General features: G+C 42.0%; 2 protein-coding genes and 1 pseudogene across 3 annotated transcripts in view; 1 reads left to right on the top strand and 2 right to left on the bottom strand.

The window, feature by feature from the left end:
- Positions 1 to 9,445, bottom strand: part of TMEM87B (transmembrane protein 87B) — a 52,216-nt gene extending 42,771 nt beyond the window's left edge. For both annotated transcript variants that reach the window (XM_059405604.1, XM_059405603.1), the window contains exons 1-2: positions 9,056 to 9,445; positions 5,252 to 5,312 (exon numbers count right to left, since the gene is read on the bottom strand). In XM_059405604.1, coding sequence (XP_059261587.1) covers positions 5,252 to 5,312; positions 9,056 to 9,214 — 220 coding nt within the window. In that variant the 5' untranslated portion in view covers positions 9,215 to 9,445. The remainder of the gene's footprint in view (positions 1 to 5,251; positions 5,313 to 9,055) is intronic.
- Positions 9,446 to 17,405: 7,960 nt separating this feature from the next.
- On the top strand, positions 17,406 to 18,637 carry LOC132022473 (heterogeneous nuclear ribonucleoprotein A1-like; annotated as a pseudogene).
- Positions 18,638 to 24,624: 5,987 nt separating this feature from the next.
- The window catches only part of MERTK (MER proto-oncogene, tyrosine kinase), a 112,459-nt gene continuing 110,898 nt past the window's right edge, over positions 24,625 to 26,185 (bottom strand). The window contains exon 19 of the mRNA XM_059405602.1: positions 24,625 to 25,678. Within this exon, the coding sequence (XP_059261585.1) occupies positions 25,180 to 25,678 (499 nt within the window). The 3' untranslated portion in view covers positions 24,625 to 25,179. The remainder of the gene's footprint in view (positions 25,679 to 26,185) is intronic.

The following is a 26,185-nucleotide window of genomic DNA, read 5'->3' as shown; positions in this document are numbered from 1 at the left end:
GTACAGGTTTGTGAATCGCCAGGTTTACACACTTCACAGCACTCACCAAAATACATACCCTCCCCAATGTCCATAATCCCACCCCCCTTCTCCCAAGCCCCCTCTCCCCAGCAACCCTCAGTTTGTTTTGTGAGATTAAGAGTCACTTATGGTTTGTCTCCCTCCCAATCCCATCTTGTTTCATTTATTCTTCTAACTTTGTTCTTTTTTAAAATTGCCTTGACTATTCTAGGTTTTTTTGTATTTGCATATAAATTTTAGAAACCACTAGTTAATTTCTACATTAAAGTCAGATTAGATTCTGATTGAGATTTATTGAATTTATAGAAAATCTGGGGAAAACTGACATTATGTTAGTTATAGATTTTTCATAGATGCCTTTACCAGCTTGAGGAAGTCTTTTATTTCTAGTTTTAGAATTCTAAGAGTTTTTTTTTGTTTGTTTGTTTTTTGTTTTTGTTTTTGTAGAATTCTAAGAGTTTTTATCATGAATGGGTGTTACCTTTTTTCAAATACTTTTCTGTACATATTGAGATGATTATATAGCGTATTCCTTTTATTCTGTTTATATGGTGAATTACACTGAGAAATTTTCGGCAGTGACTCCACAAGACTGCATCCTGAATGGGGTAGCAAAAGAGGGGTCACCTAAGAGAAAGCCAGATACATATACAAGGGACTAATTCTTAGCTTTGCAAGCACTAAAATCTGGTTCTGTGAGAACACAGAGACTTGGCCTCACCCCTTCACCACACCATCAATGTAGATATATAATCTAGAAAGCCCAAATACTCACTTAAAATGAATAGTAACTGTAAAGTGGTTGTATAATGATTGATTAACTCTCTCCCTTCAGCATACTTTCCTGCATATCGGAAGTTGCTGAAAGTTGATTGATGAGCAGACCACCAGAACGAGATGGCTCAGGATGCTGCACCTACACCTGCCAGTGACCTCTCATACCTACAGTCACAGTTCAAGAAGACTTCTCTCCCGTTGGTGCTGCTAGACCTCTGTTTTAACCTGACTTAACACTTGTATTTTCTTATGCTTTTGCTTCTAACTCCCTTCTGCTGCCTCACTCTTTCTTTAGATATGTTAATACCACCAACTTGAGTGTGGTCTACTCTTAGCCGATCACAAACATTACCTATTGATTTTTTTTGGGGGGGGGGATTCCTTTTTTAAATTTAAATTCAATTAATTAACATATAGTGTAATATTAGTTTCAAAGGTAGAGTTCAGTGATTGATCAGTTGCATAGAACACCCAGTGCTCATTACATTACATGTCCTCTTTAATGCCCATCAGTAGCTACCCCATCCTCCCACCCACACCCCTTCAGCAATTCTCACTTTGTTTCCTATGCTTATGCGGGGTGCCTGGGTGGCTCAGTTGGTTAAGCGTCTGCCTTCTGCTCAGGTCATGATCCCACGGTCCTAGGATCAAGCCCTGCATCAGCATGCTCAGCAGGAAGCATGCTTCGCCCTCTACCACTCCCCTGCTGTGTTCCCTCTTTTGCTGTCGGTCAAATAAATAAATACAAATCTTAAAAAAAAAGTCTCTTGGGCGCCTGGGTGGCTCAGTGGGTTAAGCCACTGCCTTCGGCTCAGGTCATGATCTCAGGGTCCTGGGATCGAGTCCCGCATCGGGCTCTCTGCTCTGCAGGGAGCCTGCTTCCTCCTCTCTCTCTCTCTGCCTGCCTCTCTGCCTACTTGTGATCTCTCTCTGTCAAATAAATAAATAAAATCCTTAAAAAAAAAAAAAAGTCTCTTATGGTTTGTCTCCCTCTGATTTCATCTTGTTTTATTTTTTCCCAGGTTTCTTTCTTTTACTAACCAGAATCATGCTGTATGTATTGTTCTTTGATGTGCTTACTGCAGATGTTCTCAGCCTAGCACACTCCTTTTTTTTTTTAAGATTTTATTTATTTATTTGAGAGAGAGAGCATGAGAGCGGAGAAGGTCAGAAGGAGAAGCAGACTCCCCATGGAGCTGGGAGACCGATGCAGGCCTTTATCCTGGGATTTCAGGAATATGACCTAAGCCAAAGGCGTTGCTTAACCAACTGAGCTACCCACCCAGGTGCATTAGCACACTCCTTTTATCCATTACATATTCCACATAAATAGTGTCAATGTTTGGGTTGCTTCCTTATGCTGTTATAATTATGCCCATTTTTGTGGAATTTGAGGGGAAATTTAAGGGGAAAAGTGCCAGTTTGAGCCCTTGGCAATCTGAGGTGAAGCCATATTGACTTGGCATTGAGTTAGTGGCAGGCCGTGCATACTCACTTGGGCAGGGGAATGGCTGGACTGTGAATTTGGGACCCACAAGCCGATGGGATGTGTGACAGGGGCATGGCTGGTTTCGCTTTTAACTTTTGTTTTTCCAGGAAACTCTATCTCTCCTTCTATCCTAAATGAATGTCTTGCTGGATAGAGTATTCTTGGCTTTAGATTTTTTTTTTCCTTTTAGCACTTGGAATTTATCAGGCCATTCCCTTCCGGCCTGCAAAGTTTCTGCTGAAAAACTCATTGATAGCTATATGAGGTTTCCCTTGCATGTCACCACTTTCCTTTCTCTTGCTGCTTTTAAAATTCTCTCTTTATCACTACTTTTGGCCATCTTATTTACTTTGTATCTTGGTGGAGACCTCTTCAGGCTGGTTTTGTTGGGGGCTCTCTGTACCTCCTGGATCTGGATTTCTCTTTCCTTCCCCAGATTCTATAAGTTTTCAGCTATTATTTCTTCAGACAAATCTTTTGCCCCCTTTCCTCACTCTTCTCCTTCTGGAATCCCAATCATATGACTGTTATGCTTCACAGTGTCGCTGAGTTCCCTGGGTCTATTCTCATTTTTCATATGTTTCTCCCCTCTCATTGGCTCAGCCTGATTACTTTCCATTACTCTGACCTCCAGGTGGCTGATCCATTCTTCTAATTCCTCTTGTTTGCTATTTATTCCACATGGTCTATTTTTTATTTCCATTTAGTGAATCCAATAACTCTAATTAGTTCTTTTTATATCTCCTATCTCTTTGTAGAGGGTTTCATGGAGGTTCTGAACTTCTTTCTCAATTCTAGCAAGTATCTTTATGACCATTACTTTAAATTCACTGTCAGACATATTACTTATCTCGATTTTGTTCAGGTCTCTTGCTCTGATTTTGTTCTGCTCTTTCATTTGGGACACAGTCCTCTGTCTCATTTTGCCTACTGTTTCCCTGTGTTGGAAAGTCATCTACAATCTCCCACATTTGAAATTAGTGGCTTTATGAAAAAATGTCCTGCAGTGCAATGTCTCCTTTTTACCAGAAAACGGTGCTTCAGGGGTGGTGTCTCCTATGTGTGTTGCTACAGGGGTGTCCTACTGTTGTGGTGGAGCTGTTTTTGCCTTCAGTCCAGCCTGCAAAGGCTCTCTGCCTGTTGTGGGCAGAGTCTGGTGCCTATGTTGTTAGTTGGCTGCCTTGGGCTTGAGTTGAGTCAGATCAGATGTTTATAGGAGATGAAGTAGGACTAACTTCGGGCACTTTCCCTGTGTTTCCCTGTATACCTGAGAAGCTTTTGTTGGTGGGTGGGGCCTGCAGTCAGACCGGCTTGCCTGCCCCCGGCCCACTGCTGGGGTTACAGTCAGACTGGTGTGTGGTTATCTTCCCCTCTCCCTGGAACAGAACTCACTTTGGAGTGATGCTGGCCCTTGTCTGGGCTGTGCGCATACTGCCAGGCTTGTGGCACTGCTTTGATGGCATCTTGCCAAAGGCTATCAGAGTGGGTGGATTTGCTTCGCTGTGGCCTCTTATCTATGTTAGAGTCTGTTCTGCTAGTTTTCCAATTGCTTTCTGGATTATTTATGCCGATGTGGGGGTTTTCTAGGTGGCCATGCAATAAGAGGTGAACCCAGCATCCTCCTACTCTGCCATCTCCCCAGCAGCCTCTATGTACTGATTTTTTAAATCAAATTATGTTTCATTGGTACATATCCTTCCCCCCACCATTTAACTTTTTTGTCTGCACCTTCTAGCAATAATTGCGCCTCAGATAAACCTTATTGACTACGATACTGCTACTGCGCAAAGCTTGTCTGTATCTTCTAAACCTTACTTGTCTAGGCACTGAGATTTGAATTCATTAAAGCAAATGGATGCCCCATTTTTTTCATCACCTACCTCTGACTTCAGTTTCCTCTTACTAAGTTAATATCACCACTGATGATCTATGATACCAATGAGCTGCTCTGAACTACTTCTGCTTTCTAGTTCATGGCTGGCCAACTTCCCTCAGCAAAGACCCACATATGACAGAATCACCCAACAAATGATCTGTGAATGCATGAATACGGTGTGACAAAAAAAAGGAGCATGGCTTTGGATTCCCAGGAAGCCAATTAACTCTACCCAACAAAAAACTACTCCTTATCCAAAACTTTGACTCTAGCAACCGAATTACCTAGTCAAGTTACTGGAAACACTAAGAGAAGTTAGACTATAGTGAACAAGATTTGCTGTAAACCCCTTAAAAATATTAAAAACCTCAAAATCTATGACTTGATAGTTCTTTTTTTTTTTTTTAAAGATTTTATTTATTTATTTGGCAGACAGAGATCACCAGCAGGCAGAGAGACAGGCAGAGAGAGAGGGGAAAGCAGGCTCCCCGCCGAGCAGAGAGCCCGATGCGGGGCTCGATCCCAGGACTCCGGGATCACGACCCGAGCCGAAAGCAGAGGTTTCAACCCACTGAGCCACCCAGGCGCCCCTATGACTTGATAGTTCTTACACATCAGTACTTAAAATCCTAATTAAAATGTTAGTGTCTAGTAATTTTTATTCTATTCTATGACCATGCATATATTTACAAAAGTTTCAGGGACAAAGGCTTTACCACAATCATAACATTTCATATATTCATAAAAGGAATTTATCTAGTTTTAAAAGTTGGGATTCACAGTAAAATCTCACAGAAGTGAAATACTTTTTTTTGCTGAAGCCTACCTTATTATACTTTAATTATAAATTTTAATTAATGATTCATATTACATTTTTTGAGACAGGGTCAGAAAAATCCATTCTTGAAAATAACCAAGACTTGATCGAAACAAAAGAAACCCTGAACATGTTAGAACCACCTAAAAACAAAACATCTGCATAGCTTAAAATATGTTATATTAGTTTTATTAATATATCAGCTTATATATTACATGATGTTATTCATTTATATACTATTGTTAGTATTATATTAGCTTATGGTACTTACCAGAAAACCTGATTTCAGTAGAGTTAAACATAGTTTTTCTAAATATCAAAGGTCCTGATTTCTAAAATGAAACACAAGAAAATACAGAAAGATTTAGTTAAAAAATTTTTTTCTCTATTTAGTAGTACTGTTTTACCTTTGAAAATATACACTTCTGATTCTAGCACTCCCGTGACCAGAGTGATTATTTCTTAAAAATGTAAATCTGGTCCCATCAACCACTTGCTTAAAGTCTTGTCCCACGGGTCTACTCTCTAAGAGGCTCTGGAATGCCCTTGTTTCAAGTGCCTCAGCTGGAGAAAGCCAACACACAGGAGGTAAGGGCTGCTGCCCTGTACCATTACTGCTGCTCAGGAAGGAGACCTATCTGTGCATCTTCAGTTGCTTTCTCGGCATCTATTCAAATGTACTTTCAGTAAAACAACCATTCCTGTTCCTAAATTGTTATGGTTTCCCAATGTGTGCTTATAACAAACCAATTCTTACTGCTGCTCACAGATCCCTGCATGATCAAGGCCTGCCCACCTCTCAGCACCTTTCTCAGTGCTTTGAGAGCAGGAGTATCCTGCTCCTTCTGGCTCTCAGGACCTTAGTAGTCAAGCTGAAAACTTACTTAAGAGCCCTTCCCTGTCACTCTTTGTCCACCTTGTTAAAGACTTCTGAAGTTTCTCAGGCCAGTTCAAGACCCCCTTCCTAAGGAAGTCTTCCACCAGGCACCACATCAGGCCAGAACTCCCTTACACAGTCTCTAGGACCCATCCTTCAAGACCCTTGCCACAATTAAAATGAAATAATCCATAACTTAGTTATTTAATATCTACCCTAAGCAAGAATGAAAACACTGTGAGAAGGGATTGTGTTCAGTGAACAAGTAGTTAGGAATGAAAACCCCAGATGATAGGCAGCTCTTTCTTGATAAACTTCCACCCCAACATTTTCAACAATAACAATCCCCTAGCCCAGACCCCCTCCTCTGAGCCCCAGATCCACATACCCAACTGCCTCAAGGTCATGTCCACCCTAGTGGAGACATTCCACACTAACCTGTCCTAAAGCAGACACATTCCTCTCTGTTCCTCTCTAACTCTTTCTACACTACCCATGTTGGTTGCAGGTGATACCATCTTCAGTCACTCCAGCCTTGACTCATTCTAGCTGCTTAGCTCCATCACCCAATCCCCAAGGCATGTCTACTTTATCTTGCAAAAGTTCTTTTTCTCTATCCCTGCCACCACTGCACCAATTCAGGCTCTCACCATTGTCTGCCTCCTGCTCTGCAATAACCTAACTGGTAATTCTGCCACCAGATCTGAGTCTATAATTTATGCTTAGATAGCAGCCATAGTGATTGGTACTTATGCCTAAAATCCTCCAGTGGCTCTTCTTCGTTCACACCCAAAATCTGTTATTGGTGGCCTAAGGAAACCTATAAATGGGGTCTGTTTGGCCCACATTGGAACTTTTAAAAATGTTTTGGATTAGATGACATGATAAAAATATGGATTCTGGTTTTCCCTAAAAAGAAAAAAAAAAAAGAGGAGCCTTGGCAATTCTGTGTCTACATTGCCATATAAGATCCACTAGCTGAATGGCAGCTGAACTCTTCAGAAGGAGCACATAATCGACAGGCCACAACTCTCCCAGCATCCCCTGACTCTAGTTCACTTTACTCAGTGACATCACTGGCCTCAGACCCTAGGAGTCCTGGAGTTTAGACCCGCGGCAATAGGTTTAGGGCTAAGCTGTGGGAGGCTCAGAGTAGCCTAAGTCCCCTTTAACACTCCAACCAGAACCTCATTCAGCAGAAACACTAAGAATTTCCTGCATTGCTACATTGCTACTTTTCTACTCCCTCCTTCTCCTTCATCCAGGTAACACCCACTCATCTTTAAAGACACAACCAGACATCAAGTCTAGGAAGTGGAGTTAGGCAACACTCCCCCCCCATCCCGCCCCCAGTGCTCCACTAATATTCCAAGAATGCTGCCATGTATATAACTACTCGTGAATCTGTTGTCTCTACTACTATAGGAGCTTCTTGAGAGAAGAAACTGTTGTTTAAATTCATCTTTGCAACAGCAATGGCCAGTCTAGTACACTGTGCACAGCAGATGATCAAACTATTTGTTGGCTTTACAATATAAAGAAGCACTTCTTAATACATTTGCAATACAAATAAATGAGAGCCTCCCTCTCCTTTCTTATTTTTTTTTTTAAAGATTTTATTTATTTATTTGACAGACAGAGATCACAAGTAGGCAGAGAGGCAGGCAGAAGGAAAGGAATGGAAGCAGGCTCCCTGCTGGGCAGAGAGCCCCATGTGGGGCTCGATCCCAGGACCCTGGGATCATGACCTGAGCCAAAGGCAGAGGCTATAACCCACTGAGCCTTTCTTTTCTTAAGGACAAATTCTAACAGCTTGAAATGGAGTGGGGGGGAAATCAGTGTATTCTCCACAAAGAAGAGATTGATGGACTGCTACTGATCTGATAAAGGACCCAAGGAAAAATTTACCTTCCTAAAGCAGAAAGTAAAGTCATTTTTTCTTCAGGGCCATTGGAGTTTCACCACCCAAAGTATAGCTGGCAAAGAGTTTTGCAGATAATGATCAAGTAGTTTAAGAATCTGTGCACGGCTCGTTCACTCCCAGTATTGTTTACTCTAAGTTTATGATATTGTCATTCGCTAAAGCGCCATGAAACCACAAGTGTGGTTCTCTGAATTTTGCTTTTTACTGTTCAGAGAAATTCAATAATAGAGATGTGCACGCTCTGTCACTGACACGTATAATGGGACGCCAACCCAGAATAATCCTCAAAGAAATGGTAGCACCTGGTACTAATTTTTTCTGTTTGAGTAAATAAAAATGTAAGTTTTGCCTTTAAGGCTCAAACAGCATTTCCAATGCATGTGGAAAATAGTCATCTTAAAACAGAGCTGGCTGAATCATCTGACTAGAAAAGCAAGGGATAAGGCCTCTTCCCGATTTCCTGTCCCTCTTCAGCAAGGCTTTCCAAAATTCTACTCCTGCGTCCTTCCTACATCATCTCATGTGACTCCTGGATACCAAGTTCTCAAATGGCCTGTCCTGGAAAGGAAGTTTCCATACACTCATGCCTCCAGACTAGCCTTTCAAGCCCTCCTTAATCATCCATCCCTCCGCATCTCCACACACACATTCCCAGAACTATGATAGGAGCCCTAGAGAAATTCAGGAACCCTAGAAGAGCGAAAAAGGGGTGGGGTGGCTGCTCCATGTTTCCTCCTTATTTAAACAAACAAACAAACAAACAAAAAACAAAAGCGGCACACAGGCTTTTAAGTTTATGCTGAGTGAAGCCTGGGAAAGTCCTGTCTAGAGTGGCCTCACGGGTGTGTCTCTGCGGCTGCACCCGGGCCCGAGGTGGGGTCAAACGGCAAAGAGGCGGGCCTGAGCGAGTGCCAAGGGATCTGGGGGCTCGGGTCTGAATAAACGAGAACCTGGGCGAGCCAGAACGCGTCAGAGCCCAACAGGCGCCAGGACTTCGGGAAGGCGATCCTTAGGTACAGTTCCAGCGCTCAGAAGGGAGAGCCGTCCTCATGCACAGGATTCCCCACAGCCTAGGTCGGGCCGGAGAAGGGGGCTCTCCCGGTCCATAACGGACGAAAAACTCAGGGGCCGTATGACCAAGCCGGAGCAGGCCGGGTACAAACCAGATGAACAAGTCCCCGGTCCGGGGGCCCGGGCCCGGGGGTCGCAGCGAGCTCCGAGAGGACCGGTAGGGCCCGAGACGCGCCACGCCTCGGTCTCCACGCTCCACTTACGTCGTTGACCGTCGCTGCCCAGAGCCCGGGCTCCGGGACGGCGCCCACAGCCGCCGGCGCCCAGCACAGGAGGTAGAGGGCGACGCGAAGCAGCGGGGCCCCGACAAGAAGGCGGCATCCGGCCTGGAGCCGGGCTCCGATGCGGCAGGCGGCGGCCATCTTGACACGGAAGCCGCACCTGGCGCTCCGAGACGCCCGCCACGCCCCGGGTCCGCACCTGGTGAGCTCCGCCCCCAGGAGGCGGGCTCGGGTCGGGTGGTGTGTCTCTAACTGGGAGGTGGACGAGGGGGTTTGGGCTTGGGCGAGGAGGCGCGGTTCGGGCCCGCGAAGCTGGGCTGAGGCCCGGGCGCAGGCGTGGAGCTAAAGAAACTAGAGCAAGGCTAGGAGGGGTGGGCGGGTCAGGAGTGGAGGCGGGCCTCGGGGCCGGACCGGAGTGGGGAAGCGGGGCTAGACTTGGGGGCGGGGCCGGGCTGGGAGGCGGGACTAAGGGGAGGGCCTGAGTGTGGAGGCGGGCCGCGGGAATAGGCGGGGTGTGGGCGGGACCATACTGGGGTCGGAGCGGGCTGGGAGGCAGGGCCAGCCTGAAGTCGAAAATTCAGGTCCTAGATTTAACTGTGGTTGTGGTCCGAGCTTAGTGGAGAGTATGGGATGGTTTCATGTCAAACTTCTGCTCTTTGTGTCTCAGTTTCTTGCATCCTCTGCACGTGCTCCTACCCCAGTCCTCTCAGCTCAAGGGAAACAAACTGTTCTCTAAATTCATGGAAAGTGGTCCAGAAAGTACTTAGAGGTCAGGGTCCCTGAACCCAAGGCTCTGTGTTGTAAGCGTAACGTCGGTAGCACAGTTAGTAATTTTCAGACAAATAAAGCCTCCTGGTTACTTAAAGCTGAAAGTGGCAGGGCTTACGTCTATCTTATTGTGTACTTCGCCCAGCGTTTTCGTCTTTGAAAGCTTGCTGTCAAAGAGAACTCCTTTATTGTCAAACGTAAGTAATGTCCAGAGGAAGAATACAATCCCGGATTAATATTGTTATAACTTAAAATAGAACTGATTTATAGTCAAGAGGCTCTCTCTGCCTTATCAGTCACTCTAGTCACTTACTCAGCCAGTAATTACTGAGGGTCTAGTCCAGAGTTCTGAGTTGAGGTTCACGTACGTATATAAATGTGAAGATTGAATTTGTGATAGCTCCTTTTCACAAGAAACTTGTAATTATATATAATTTTTTTTTATTGTGCCAGATTTTTATTGTTTACTAATGCTTCGTATAGGCCCCTTGTTATACAACCATCAAAATTTGAGAGCACGGAGATAGATTTCTGGAACACTGGCCAATCCTCCCCAGTAGGTGGCACTAGCAGTTTGAAAGATATTTGCTATAAATTCGTGTACTGTAAATGTCTTTGTAATCCAGAAGTCTTTAACTTCCAACTTCAGTTGATGATGCTATGTATATTTATGTATATGATTAAAATCATTAAAACCTTAATTCAGTCAACAAATATTGTGTGCCTTAGTGCTAAGTATTGCACATTTGTACAGATTGCTGGTAATAGACTCAGCAAAGATTTTACATTATTAAAGTGTAAGTACTGTTGTCATTTAGATTTTGTGGCTATTTTACTAAAACCTAGCTTCCAAGGCAGACTAGAACTACTGTCACTGGGGCGCCTGGGTGGCTAAGTGGGTTAAGCCTCTGGCTTTGGCTCAGGTCATGATCTCAGGTTCCTGGGATTGAGCCCCACATCAGGCTCTCTGCTTGGCAGGGAGCCTGCCCCCCCCCCACCTACCTCGCTGCCTACTTGTGATCTCTGTCTGTCAAATAAATTAATTAAATAAAATCTTAATTAAAAAAAAAAAACTACTGTCATTGACTTGAGCAAATCAAGCAACATTGGTATCTCCTGCATCCAAGGCACTGCCTGGATAGGGATAAGATCAATGCAGCATAGTCTGCCATCACTGGTGAGGATGTAAAAATGTAAAAAGATGTGCACATGTAAAAAACCAATTAAATGAGGCAGAACAGGTAAAGCCTTGAAGCATGGATATTAAGAGTGTATGGGGGTAATCTAATTTTTTTCAAGAGTCCTTTATCTTTTAGAGATTTCCTTCCTTTGAGTTTTCCCAGAACCAGACCCTGAGGTAAAGATTTGAGAAGTAGTTCATTTGAGAGATGCAAGAAACACCAGTAGGGGAGTGTTATGGACTGAATTTCCCCCCAAAATTCATATGCTAAAGTCTTAACCCTCAGAATATGACTGTATTTGGAAATAGAGCCTTAAAAGAGGTAATTAAGGTGAAAACGAGGTTGTATATGTGGGCCCTACTCCAGTATGACTGGTATTCTTATAGAAGAGGAAATTAAGATATGCGTGTGTGCGTGCCTCTGTGCACTCAGGGGTGCGCACCCACACACAAAGACCACGTGAAGACACAGGGAGAAGACAGTCATCTATCTATAAGCCAAGGAGAAAGGTTCAGAAGAGACCAACCCTGCTGACACCTTGAATTCTGACACCTTGATGTCAGAATTCTAGTTTCTACAATGATGAGACAATAAATTATGTTAAGATGCCCAGTCTGTGGTACTTTGTTATGGCAGCCCGGAAAAACTGATACAGGGAGTGAGCAAATGGGACACATAGATGAGACAGATAATAAAGGGGACATTATCACATCAGCTACTACTGTGGGCAAAGGGAATGTAATCTCATTGAGAAACTTAGGAAAAAGCGTGAAACACATGCCTCGTAATCATCTCACAAGGGATGAAGGAGCTGAGATATCCATATCTTCATACCTGTTAGTCCTTGGTTATGATCTGTCCCTGTGGGGTCCGGGGTGCATCAATGACACTGGCAGTTCCAATCTACTATGAGCAGGACACAGTAGTTCTCCCCGCTTTTGAGGAAAGCCTTTAAGCAAAGCGATGCAGGCAATGAGAGCTAGAGTCAGTTCAGCCACACTGAAGTGAAAGGACAGGAGGAAGATGGGCACGGCACTGACAGGGACCCTGAAGAATCTCACCCTGAAATATTAACATAAGTTTATATGATGTCTGGGATTTTCTTTAAAATAATATGAGAAGGAGAGAAATGAGTGGGGACACAGATAAAACAAGACTGGCCATGAGTTGAACATTTTCTAAGACCTGGAGATGGATACAGGGGCATTTACATGACTATCCTATCTATTTTTGTGTAAGTTTGAAATTTTCCATAATAAAAAGTTTTTAGGGTGCTTGGGTGGTTCGGTCAGTTAAGTGGCTGCCTTCAGCTTAAGTCATGATCTCAGGGTCCTGGGATCCAGCCCCAGCCTGCTTCTCCCTTTCCTCCCTGCTCATGCTCTCTCTTTCAAATAAATAAATAAAATCTTTTAAAAAATTTATAAAAATTTGTTAGAGACTTCTGCTAGATGGAGCAGTAGGGACCAAGTTACCCTCCTGCCTAAAACAACAACAATAAACAGACCAAATATGAAACAACAGTTTTCAAGACACTGGACAGCAGGTAATGGACAATTATCACATTCCATAAGAAATAGATAGATAGATAGATAGATTAATTAATTCAGGCCCTCTTATTGGTCCAGCTTACTAGCTTAAGAAAGTTTCCAGATCAAAATATGGGGAAGAGAAACCAAAGCAGACCTAGCAGATTCCCAGAGGTTAGAAGATGGGATCCAATGCTAGTTTGTAGGACTGAATATGGAGAGGAAAGAGCTGTACAATGAGGAATCTTGGGATCTCTAGATGGTTTTCCTCAAATCTTCAGCAAGAACTGATCAGTTTCTACATGTGAAGAAACTGCCTGATGCCAAGAAAAGATTTACCAAGAAGGAACAGTACCAGAAAGGCTGGGAATAGTGCCTGTTCTGATCAGCTAACCTAGGAAATTTCATATATTTATAGGGCATTTTCTAGAGTTCTCAAAATTTTTTGGCCCCGACAATGGAGACTAACAGTCCCAAATTAAATAAGGCTCTTAAACCCAATTAACAAATCTTAAAAGCAAGACCTAAAAGGTCAAATTGTTTCCAAGAAAGTGTGTCCAAGAACAGAGCTTAAGGATATTTATAGGCATTTAAAAAATCTCTAGCACCTTAGAAGATCAAAACACAATGTTTGTCATCCAATTAAAAGTTACCAGGTAGGGGTGCCTGAGTGACTCAGTGGGTTAAGCCTCTGCCTTCAGCTCAGGTCATGGTCTCAGGGTCTTGGGATCGAGCCCCACAACCGGCTCTCCGTTCAGCAGAGAACCTGCTTCCTCCTCTCTCTCTGCCTGCCTCTCTGCCTACTTGTGATCTCTGTCTGTCAAATAAATAAATAAAATCTAAAAAAAAAAAAAAAAAAGTTACCAGGTATGCAAAGAATCAGGAAAATATAAGACATAAGAAGAGGAAAAAAAATTGAAACTGATCTAGAACTGACATGTCAAAATGAGCAGAAAAGAATATTAAAAATTACTGTAACTTTTTTGAAAAGATTTTATCCATTTATTTGAGAAAGAGTGTGAGAGAGAGAGCACACAGCATGGGCAGAGGAGAGGGAGAAGCGGACCTCCCTGCCAAGCAGGGAGCCCAATGCAGAACTCAATCCCAGGACGCCCTCAATCCCAGGACGCTGGGACCATGACCTAAACCAGAGGCAGACAACCAACTGACTGAGCCACCCAGGCTCCCCAAAAGTTATTGTAACTTAATTCCATATGTTCAAAAGTTAAGTAGAGACATGGAAAGTAGAAAAAAGACCAAATTAAGTTTCTGGCAATGCAAAATACAATGCATGAGATAAAAAATATACTAGATGGGATTAATGACAGATTGGCTACTGTAGAAGGAAACATTAGTGAACTTCAAGACATAGGAATAAAAACTAATCAAAATCTTAGAAAAGAAAAAAGAATGAAAAAATATTAAACATCAGTGAGCAGCGAGAATCAAGTGGCCCAAAATATGTGTAACTGGAATCCCAAAAGAGGGGAGGCTCAGAAAAAATTTTTGAATAAATAATGGTTGAAATTTTCTCAAACTTGATTAAAAACTATAAACTCACAGATCCAAGAAGATAATTAAAGGCAATCAGAAGAAATCCAAAGATTACACCAAAGCATATCATAAGCAAATGCATAAAATCAGTGATAAAGAAAAAGATTTTAAAAGCAAAGAAAAAGGGGGCACTTGGGTGGTTCCATCAATTAAGTGGTGACTGTTGATTCTGGCTCAGGTCATGATCTCAGGGTCCTGGGATCAAGCCCCACATCAGGCTCCGTACTCACTGGGTAGTCTGTTTGGGGATTCTATCTCTCTCTCTCCCTCTGCCTCTCCTTCTGATTGCACTCTCTCTGTCATTCTCTAAAATTAGTAAGTGAATCTTTTTTTTTAAAAAAAAGAGGGAAAAAAAAGATGTGTTATATGCCAAAAAAAAAAAAAAAACCCCAAAGAGATAAGAATGACATAAATTTCTTGTCAGAAACAATACAAATAAGAAGACAATGGAGAAACATTTTCAGAAGTATTGAGAGAAAATTTTTTTTTTCAATTTAGAAATCAATACTCAGCAGAAATATCTTTCAAAACAAATGAGAAACAGTCATTTTCAGGGACACCTGAGTGTCTCATTTGGTTAAATGTCTGCCTTCAGCTTGGGTCATGATCTCAGGGTCCTGGGATCAAGTCCCCCATTGGGCTCCTTGCTCAGTGATGAGCCTGCTTCTCCCTCTGCCTGCCGCTCTCTTTGCTTGTGTTCTCTCTCTTTCTGACAAATAAATAAATAAAACCTTTAAAAAAAAGAATTGTTAAAAAAAATAGTCATTTTCAGATTTATAAAAGCTGAAGGAATTAATCATGAGAAGACCAGTCTTCAGTAGAAATGTCCAGAAGATGATTCCAGGTGGGAGACTGGATTCACACAAAGGAATAAAGAGCAGTGGAAATGGTAACAACATAACTATATAAGATCTTATTATTGAAAAATCTTTAACAGATATTTTACTACTTAAACAAACATAATAACACTATTTTTGGGTTTATCACATGTGTGAAATAAAATCCCATGCCTCAATAGCATAATGCCCAGGAGTGAAGCAGTGGAAATATATTATTATATGGTTTTTATACTATACATGATATATCACTTGAACTGAGACTGAAAAAGTTAAGTATATAACTATAAATCTTAAGATAATCACTAGAAGAACAAAAACTGATGGGAGGTGAAATGGAATTATAGAAAATATTTTATTATTCCAAAAGAAGGCAGAAAAAAAAATAGATAAAGGGAATAAAACACAGATAGGACAAATAAAACAAAAAGCAAGATGGTTGCTTGAAAACCAACCGTATCAATAATCATTTTACATGCCAGTGGTCTAATTAAGTAAAAGACAGTGATGTCAGATCGGTTGGAAAAAAAAGAAAAACCAACTATATGTTGCCTACATGGAAGGCACTTTAAATATAAAAATGCAAATAGGTTAAAATTGAAAAGCATGAGAAGTTGTATGATGTGCTAACCATATAAAGAGGAAAGCTAAAATGACTATAGTAACATCAGACAAAGTAGATTTCACAGCAGAGAATATTATGAGGGATATAGGGAAGGTAATGTTATAATGTTAAAGGGATCACTTCATCTGAAGGAAACAATAATCTTATATACTTATGCACCTAATAACAGAGTTTAAAATGAGTGAAGGAAGAACTAGATGGAAATCTATAAACACACATAATTATAGTCAACCCCAAAAGAAACCTTGAATCCATTAGCAGTCACTTTTTGTTCTCTCCTCTGCCAGCCCCAGGCAAACATTAATCTACTTACTGTCTCTATGGATTTGCCTGTTGTGGATATTTCACATAAATGGAATCACACAATATGTGGTCCTTTGTGATTAGCTTCTTTCACTCAACTTATTTTCAGAGTTAATCCACATTGCATCATGTATCAGTACATTATGGCTGAATAATCTTCCATGGTATAGATATCCCACATTTTGTTTATCCATTCGTCATCCACTGATGAGCACTGAAAAATCTTTAACAGATATTTTACTACTTAAACAAACCTTTGGTTTGTTGCACCTTTTGGTTATTATGAATAGCACTGCTATGAATATTTGTGTATAAAGTTACTGTGTGAACCTCTTTTCAATTCTCTTGGATATACACCTAGGAAAGCAACTGGTGGGTTGTAATGTAAATCTATATTTTAACTATTTGAGGAACTGCCAAACTGTTTTTTTTTAAAGCTGCTGTAGTATTCTATAATCCCATCAGCAATGTATGAGGGTCCAATTTCTCCACATCCTTACCAACACTTTTCATTAACTGTCTTTCGGATTACAGTCATTCTAGTACCTGTGTGATGGTATTTTAGCATTATTTCCTTTTTAAATATTTTATTTGTAAGTAATCTCTACACTCAGTGTGGGGCTTGAACTCACAACCCTGAGATCAAGAGTTGCATGCTCCACCAACGGAGCCAGCCAGGTGCCCCTCACTGTGGTTTTGATTTACATTTTCCTAATGACTAATGAGTTGAATATGTTTTCATGTGTTGGCTGTTATATGTTTTCTAGGAAAAGTATATATTCAAATCCTTTGCCCTTTAAAAAAGTGGGGTTTCTTCCCTTTTAAAAATTAGGTTGTCTTTGTATTGTTGAGTTGTAAAAATTATTTATATTTCTAGATATAAGTCCCTTTTTATCCAGCCTAATGATCTCTGTCTTTTTTTTTTTTTTAAGATTTTATTTATTTGACACAGAGAGAGAGAGAGAGAGATCACAAGTAGGAAGAGAGGCAGGCAGAGAGAGAGGGGAGGAAACAGGCTCCCTGCGGAGCAGAGAGCCCTACATAGGGCTTGATCCCAGGACCCTGGGATCACGACTGGAGCTGAAGGCAGAGGCCTTAACCCACTGAGCCACCCAGGGGTCCTGATCTCTGTCTTTTCAATTAGAATGTTTAATCCACTCACATTTAGTGAAGTACTTATCACTGGCTGAATAGAGAACACTGTGAAAGCAGGGCAGACTTGTAAATTTCCTGAATTTGGAATATATTCTCCAAGCTGTAGACAGATCTATAAACAAATATTGTTTTATATATTTATATACATATTATATATATATATAAACAAATACCTTTCTACAAAAGGTAGAGGCTTTATTGCCTCAAGATGTTTAAGTACAGCAATGTTTAGTAATCTAAACCATGCTGACCCAGGGATGACATCCCTAAAAGCCAGACTTAAAAAATGAAAACAAGAATAATTTTTAAAAATTAACTAAGCAGCTTTCTGCCCATGGATGCCGCCGAGTAAGCATCGTTAAAGTCTCCCCTCCCACCGCCATCATGTCTAAGTCAGAGTCTCTCAAAGAGCCTGAACAGCTGCGGAAGCTCTTCCTTGGAGGTCTGAGCTTTGAAACAACCGATGAAGAGTCTGAGGAGCCATTTTGAGCAATGGGGAACACTTACGGACTGTGAGAGACCCAAACACCAAGTGCTCCAGAGGCTTTGGGTTTGTCATATATGCCACTGTGGAGGAGGTGGATGCAGCCATGAATGCAAGGCCACACAAGGTGGGTGGAAGAGTTGTGGAACCAAAGAGGGCTATCTCAAGAGAAGATTCTCAAAGACCTGGTGCCCACTTAACTATGAAAAAGATTTTTGTTGGTGGCCTTAAAGAAGACACTGAAGAACATCATCTAAGAGATTATTTCGAACAGCATGGGAAAATCAAAGTGATTGAGATAATGACTGACCGAGGCAGTGGCAAAAAGAGGGATTCTGCTTTTGTAACATTTGATGACCATGATTCTGTAGACAAGATTGTCATTCAAAAATACCATACTGTGAATGGCCACAACTGTGAAGTTAGGAAAACACTCTCTAAGCAAGAGATGGCTAGTGCTTCATCCAGCCAAAGAGCCAAAGAGGTCGAAGTGGTTCTGGAAACTTTGGTGGTGGTCGTGGAGGTGGTTTTGGTGGGAATGACAACTTTGGTCACGGAGGAAACTTCAGTGGTCAAGGTGGCTTTGGTGGCAGTCGAGGTGGTGGTGGATATGGTGGCAGTGGGGATGGCTATAATGGATTTGGTAATGATGGAAGCAACTTTGGAGGTGGCGGAAGCTATAATGATTTTGGCAATTACAACAATCAATCCTCAAATTTTGGACCCATGAAAGGAGGCAATTTTGGAGGCAGAAGCTCTGGCCCTCATGGTGGTGGAAGCCAATACTTCTCCAAACCACAAAACCAAGGTGGCTATGGTGGTTCCAGCAGCAGCAACAGCTACGGCAGTGGCAGAAGATTTTAATTACTGCCAGGAAACAAAGCTTAGCAGGAGAGGAGAGCCAGAGAAGTGACAGGGAAGCTATAGGTTACAACAGATTTGTGAACTCAGCCAAGCACAGTGGTGGCAAGGCCTAGCTGCTACAAAGAAGACATGTTTTAGACAATACTCATGTGTATGGGCAAAAAAAACTCGAGGACTGTATTTGTGACTAATTGTATAACAGGTTATTTTAGTTTCTGTTCTGTGGAAAGTGTAAAGCATTCCAACAAAGGGTTTTAATGTAGATTTTTTTTTTGCACCCATGCTCTTGATTGCTAAATATAATAGTCTGATCATGACTCTGAATAAATGTGTCTTTAAAAAAAACATTAACTAAGCAGAGGCATCAGTAGTCAAGCATTGGAGGAAAAACAGTCTATAGGATTAATTCAGGCAAGCCATTAAACAAATAAGAAAACACACAGTAATAACAACCACCTCTGGAAGGAGGAACAAATTAGAATCTATAGTTGTTGTTATATATAATCTGAAATATCCAGTTTCAACAAAAAATATGTGAAACATGCAAATGAACAAGTTAACTCATACACAGAAAAAAAAGTAGTCAGTAGAAATTGTCCCTGAAGAGGCCCAGATGACAGATTTGGTAGGCATTTTATTATTTTAAAAAGCATCTAGGGGCGCCTGGGTGGCTCAGTGGGTTAAAGCCTCTGCCTTAGGCTCAGGTCATAGTCTCAGGGTCCTGGGATCAAGCCCCGCGTCGGGCTTTCTGCTCAGCGGGGAGCCTGCTTCCTCCTCTCTCTCTGCCTGCTTCTCTGCCTACTTGTGATCTCTGTCTGTAAAATGAATAAATAAAATCTTTTTTTAAAAAAAAGCATCTATTTATAAATATGTTCAAAGAACTAAAGAAAATTATGCTTAAAAGTTTTTAACTAGAGGGGCACCTGGGTGGCTCAGTGGGTTAAAGCCTCTGCCTTCGGCTCAGGTCATGATCCCGGGGTCCTGGGATTGAGCCCCACATTGGGCTCTCTGCTTGGCAAGGAGCCTGCTTCCCTTCTCTCTCTCTATGCCTACTTGTGAATTCTGTCTGTCAAATGAATAAATAAAATCTTAAAAAAAATTTTTTTTAACTAGAAATCAAATAGAGAATACAAAGAAATACAAGTTATTAAAAGAAAAAGTGGCACATTCAGAGTTAAAAATACAATTACTGAGGGACACCTGGCTGACCCAGCCGGTAGAGCATGCAGCTCTTGATCTCAGAGTCGTGAGTTCAAGCCCCACACTGGGGGCAGAGTTAACATAAAAACAATTTTTTTTAAAAGGCACAATTGCTGAGATGAAAAACTCTCCAGAAGGACTCAAGAGCAGATGTGAGCCAGCAGAAGAAAGAACAGGCAAATCTGAAGATAGATCAGTAGAGATACTATAACTTGAAGTATAGAAAGAAAAAGATTGGGTAAACTATGGATTTATGTAACAAGAAATTATTTTCTATCCTTGGAGACACTAGGTTAAAAGAAGCCATCAGGACTCGTGGAGTTTAAGTGGCAGTCTACATTCCCTTGAACTGCCCAGACCATTGTGGTATAATGAAACTTTGGTTTTCAAACTCCTGCAAATGGCCCTTTAATTTTAAGTTTGACAGGGCAGGGCCTGAGGGCCTGCTTCCAGCGAAAGCACATGTTCTCTAATTCTGAGGTTTGTTGGGATTCTAAACATCATCTGCAGGCTTGGCTTCAATAAAATGTGCAAGTCAGAGCATTCTGAGGAATATTTTTTAAAAGAAAGTATTCATCTAAAGCCCTGTTTTCCCTCCTCTAGACAGTTATTCAAGACAGCAAGGCTGTTCTTTGCAAATCCCAATGTCCAGAAAAAAGTCTTCTTCTCAAGGAATATTAGTAAATGGATGAATGGATTATATGTGGCCTCACAGAACTGTTGTTTGAAAACACTGCTTGGTTAGAATTTATAACTGTGCAGTCTCAGTAAGTCCACGAATTAATTTCATATTCTCATGTCCTTGAGAAGTAGGAAGGGTTAATGTATAGAACAATCAAGTTGCTCTTTCAAGTATCTACACATGGAATCCCATTTCAGTAGAAGATGATGTACATGAAAATATTCTGAGGTAGTGGTCTTTGGGTTACGGCATCTAGAAATAATCATTACCTTTTTAAAAAAAGATTTTATTTATTTATTTGACAGAGAGGGACACAGCAAGACAGAGAACACATGTGGGGGCGGGGGGCAGGGGGGGGCAAGCAGGCTTCCCGCTTCCCGCTGAGCAAGGAGCCGGATGCTGGGGTCAATCTCAGGACTCTGGGATCATGACCTGATGACCTGAGCCAAAGGAAGACGCTTAACGACTGAGCCACCCAGGTGCTCCTAAACATTATTTTTTTAAAAAAGGTTTTTGTTTTAAATATTTATTTACTGGGGTAGGTGGAAAGGAGCAGAGTGGATAGGGAGAGGGACAAATATGGTCTACACTGAGCGTGGAGCCCAACAGTCCGAGGACACTGAGATCCCCACCTGAGCCGAAACCAAGTCCCACGCTTAATCAACTAAGCCACTCAGGCACCCCTCATTACATTTAAATATAATTAATTTAGGTAATTTAGACAGGTTTACATTAAACAGAAGGGCAGTTTTACTTCTGTTCTGGGAGTTTTAAAAGAGAGGATAAAATCTACATGTAGAAACATCATGATTTACAAAAATGTTCATTAAAGAAAACAAAACTTCCCATTTTTTCATGTCACCTAAGGTAACTCAGTGTCTTCAGAGAAGTTAAGTTGCTGTCATAGCTGGTTTATTTTGGGGTCCATTATTTTCCCATTGACTCAGCAGAAGTTCTCACTTGTTTTTGCCATTGACCAGGAGAAGTCACAAAGGTCCTGACTTTCATGAGTCAGGATTAGTCTGGCTACAGTCCATCTGACTTGCAAGATAAGAGACTGTGGTTTGGCTTGTTTCCTGAGCTGAAACTTCTGCTGGGTCTGGGGTCATGGAGGCAGCGGGAGAGTCCTTCCATCCTGGGAGGGCACTCAGACCCAACTCTGGTCCCGCAATCTTGTCCAAAGGCCACTACTGCTTGCCATCACCCACATACGGGGATGGATGGGCACTGAGGCTCACAAGTAGTCTAATTCCAGGATGAGACGGATAGGAGAGGAATCTCTGGGCATCAGGGTATAAGAGTTGCCTGCCTCTGAGCCCCGGAGTAATCTGGGGTGAGGGATGACAGCAAGTCTCCTTCACTCTGCCAACTTCATCTATCTCTGTGCATCCCTGGCAATGGTGAAATTCTTTTATTTTTGAGTTAGTGTCATCTTGGAGGGAGTTGATAACACAATCAGGGAAAATATTTCTAATATGACAACTGGTGAGTTTGTACTGCATAAAAAACAAAATTGGGAGAAGCTTCCACTTGGGAAAAGTCTCTAATAAACATAAAGTTCTTTCAAAGACCTTGCTTCCTTCCCTTCCTACAGAACCCCCCATGGGGTTGCAGAAGGGATTGCGATTTGTGCTGTACACTTATGGAAAAAAATTCAGGCTCCAGCAGGGCCAAGTGACCTGCCTACAGTCCAAGGAGCGTTCACATGACTGGTTCCTGTCCAGCGTATGCCCCTGCCTGTGTGGCCCAGCTCAGGAGGCTCTGATCTTCACTTCTGCTTTCTACTTAGGAAAGAAAAAGAAAGGAAAGGAAGGAGGTAGGGTGAAAGGAAACAAGAAAAACCCTCCCAAAGCAGAGCTAGTCCCAACCCGTAGGTCACGAGTATTTCTGGTATTTGTTTATTTCTCTTGCCCTCTTGCCCTCACAGAAGACAATGACCCAATTTGTTTCTGTTTTCTCTCCCCGCTTTTCACTCATAAGAGCCACTTTACAAAAGTAATTTTTTACAAAAGGGAATTTAAAAGGCTATTTTCAATTCATGTGATGGAGTTTCCCAATGATGGTGTCCTCTGAAACTTACTTCTTCCAGAACTTTCAATCATTTCTCAGTGAGATTTGAAATGTCGCAATAATGGCTGTGCATCTTCTTTTCCCTCTGGGGAAAAGGGAGTAGGGATGGGAAGGTGCTGCCCATTGCATCCCATTTAATCAAGGGCCTGGTACATTGCTGTGGGCTGCAGACGAAGTGAGTTTCTCTGCTGTGTTTGTTGATGTCTCAAGAAAAGCCAGAAGCCATAGCTTGCTCACCTCTCCACGCTCTTCTGGAGTAGAACTGGTCCAGGCTTCTTGGCCCTTCTCAGGCCACATGGTACAGACTGAGCAAACTGGACAGGATTTGGGGGGTCATGGGCATTTGATGAGCTATTTATTATCTGTGTTTACAGTGTACAATTAGAGTCAGAAATATAAATCACAAAGTATATTAACTTAGGTATTTCATGTTAAATTTACATGAAACTTCCAAATAACAGTTTTTCAATTTGTTTATTTATCTTATGCATGTGAGCATACTTTACTACAATGGGTTTTTTTTTTTTTTTGTGGTTTTGTCCTAATAGCAAACTTTTTTTTTTTTAAACAGGTTGAATCTTTTTTTTTTTAATTTTTTATTTTTTATAAGCATGTATTTTTATCCCCAGGGGTACAGGTCTGTTAATCACCAGGTTTACACACTTCACAGCACTCACCAAAGCACATACCCTTCCCAATGTCCATAATCCCACCCCCTTCTCCCAACCCCCCCCTCCCCAGCAACCATCAGTTTGTTTTGTGAGATTAAGAGTCACTTATGGTTTGTACAATGGGTTTTTTTTTTTTTTTTTTTTTTGCTTGAACTAGCCACTCAGTTCCCAATCCAGGATTTAATGATGAACTATTCACATTCTTTTTTTTTTTTTTTTCAGATTTTTATTTATTTATGTAAAGAGAGAGAGAGAGTCGATGAGAGAGGGAACATATGCAGGGAGAGTAGGAGAGGGGGAAGCAGGCTTCCCACTGAGCAGGGAGCCTGATACAGGGCTCGATCCCAGGACCCTGGGATCATGACCTGAGCTGAAGGCAGAGGCTTATTGACAACCACCCAGGTGCCCTGAACTATTCATATTCTTGATAGTCACCATCAATAAGAAATTTTGCACAAGTAGGTGATATAAAATATTTTGTTGATTTTTCCAACAACCATTCCAAAATTTCTAACAGCAGAAATTATCTATTATCTTTATAGGTTTTAAAAACCTTTTTTTTGTTTTTTGCTTGTTCACTGATAAAATGTAATGCTAGCTTTTTCTACAATGCAGATCCTTTTCAAGCCCTCAGAACTTTCTTGTATGGAGCATTTCACAGCAACAGTGAAATGGGCTCCTGCTGGAGTCTGGGGCTTCTGGGTTGGCAGCCAAGACCAGGACCCAGGCTGTGGGAGCCACCCCTCTGGGCCCAGCGCCCACACAGATCCTCACAGGCTGCGGCGACTTGGGTGAGGCTGCTCCCAAGTGGGCAGCAACAGGCCCGAGGGATCAATGCTCACACTGCTATCAGTCTATTGCCTTCACCAGAAGAGTAAGTTAGGGTCTCCCTGCCTCAGCCTGCCCATCTGTGAAGTGGAGAGAACAGTAGGTACCTGCTGGGGGTGTTATTAGGATGAAATGAGTGCTATGTGTAGCCACACAGTAAGTGCTACCTATGTGTTTATTAAATACAATTGAAAGGTCAAGGGGCTCTGGAGCAAAGCCCCGAATTACATGCTGCAGAACCATATTACTTGGCTCTAGAATTCTGGCTGCACCGCTCCCTAGATGTGGCCCACAGCACATTCAGCGTCTCCAGCCTCGGATTCCTGGCCCATTCGTGAAGATGGCATCGGTGGCCATGGTAGTGTAGTACAGATTAAATAGGGCAGTTCACGTAAAGTGCTTGAAACACAGCAAGTGCTCCAGGAACACTGGCTGCCAAGACACAGCGGAGCCTGGATATGAACTCAAGAGGCGCCGAGTTCCAAGCCGGGGTGGACCCTGTCCATGGCCCACATCTACCTCCTGCAAATTGCGACTCTCCAACAGAAAAGTGCTCTCCACCTGTACGACTCTCTTCGAACAAGTTATTTTAAATCTTTCCATCCAGAGTGTACTTTTCCATTCCATATTTATTGCTCTTCATCTTTGGACTCTGGAGTGGTTTTTCCATATCCTGAGAGAACAATGCCAAGATTGGTCAAAGGGACTGCATAGAGGGCCAGGCATTAAAGGGAATTCCTTTTGCAAAGACACAGAGGCTGCTGGTCAGTAACTGCTCTTTTTCCAAGTAAGTACGACACATCCTTCCTCGTTCATATTTTATTAAGAAGTCCTATCAGAGAATTAACCAGTTATAAAACTTTAAATATTAAATAAATCATTCTTAGCAAATAGGTGATTCATGTAAGAATATCAGATTTTTCATAAGACCAGAAGCAAAGTCAAATATATCATTTCATTTTACCAATTATTGTTAACACTTAATGGTCATAAAAAAGAAAAGGACTTTAAAAAAATAACACTGACTCTGTGCTAATGTTAACACCAGGGAACAGCTGTAGAGATGAGGCTGTTAAAGTGTAAATTTTAGATCTGCAAGGGAAGCAACATGAAATAAGTCATCTTTTATTAAAATAGATCTTTTCTCTTTCCAGCATATACATATATATATGTACCTTCTCTTTAAATAAATATATATTATGTATTTTTCACGATGACTTACTTGACAACATTCACCCGGTGCTTTAGGACCAAGGCATTCAGTTGGGAAAGGAAGACAGATTCCAAAAACATGGAGTGTACAGGGATTCTCCCAAAGCAGAAGAATTGCCTTGAGTTGGGAATGTCTCTCGGCTCTCCTCATATGAGGACTTCTGAGTCTTCTGAGGAGTTGTCGGCAAATAAAAGTCCATCTGGTGATGGGCTCCCCAAGGGCAGTGTGCTGGACTGGGACCAGGAGACTCCATTTTTTACAAGTCTGTCCCCTGGCAGAACACAGTTCTTTTCCGGGGCGGCAGAAGCCAGATCTCCCCATTCCTCATTGCCCCCGTTCAGGATGTACCTTTCCTCCTGAGGTCTGTTCTCATGAACTTCTGCCGTCACGATGCTGACAGCCGCACTGGGAGTACAAGAACCAATAATAGAGTCAAGATCAATATTCATGTCTAGCTGAGCAAGGGCGGGGCCCTCTCCAGGGTCCTCACAGCTCTCGGGAAACTGTGTGTTGATGTAAATGACATCAGCTTTGTCCTGAACTTCAGGCAAACTTTCCAAGAGCTTTTCTAGCTGCAGCCTCAACATGGAAAAGGTGGGTCGGTCCAAGGGCTCAGCTCTCCAGCAAGAATGCATTATTTCATACCTACAAGCATACAGAAGCGTGAGTTATTTCCCAGTCTAGCACCCGGAGCCCCGAGTGCAGTCCACACCTTGTTTTCACCTATTCTTTGATTCCGTCACATTTTAATCCACACTTACTCTACTTCTGGCAAATTAATGTGGTTTGCTCATGGCATAATATTTGTTCAGTTTTATAAATGTCCCATGGGTATGTAATAAGTGATTCTCTGGCCCCAGGAATACAGAACTTATGTGGCAATTATATCTAATGTTGTGAAACAGGATTATTTCAGGTCCTCCCTTCATGCTAGAGGTTGGCAAACCAGATGGCCTACAGGCCAAGTCCAGCCCATTGTCTGTTTTGTAAATAAAGTTTTATTGGAACATAGCTACATATTGTCTACAGCTGCTTCTGCTATCATGGCAGAGTCAAGTAGTTGTTACAGAACCACATGGGCTGCAAAACCAAAAATATGTATTATTTGGCACTTTATAGAGAAAGTATGCTGACCCCAGTTCTATACCATCA

Source organism: Mustela nigripes, chromosome 7 (genome assembly GCF_022355385.1).
Source record: "Mustela nigripes isolate SB6536 chromosome 7, MUSNIG.SB6536, whole genome shotgun sequence".
Taxonomy (NCBI): domain Eukaryota; kingdom Metazoa; phylum Chordata; class Mammalia; order Carnivora; family Mustelidae; genus Mustela; species Mustela nigripes.
Note: the sequence above shows the minus strand (reverse complement) of the source record. Positions and strands in the feature narration are given on the sequence as shown.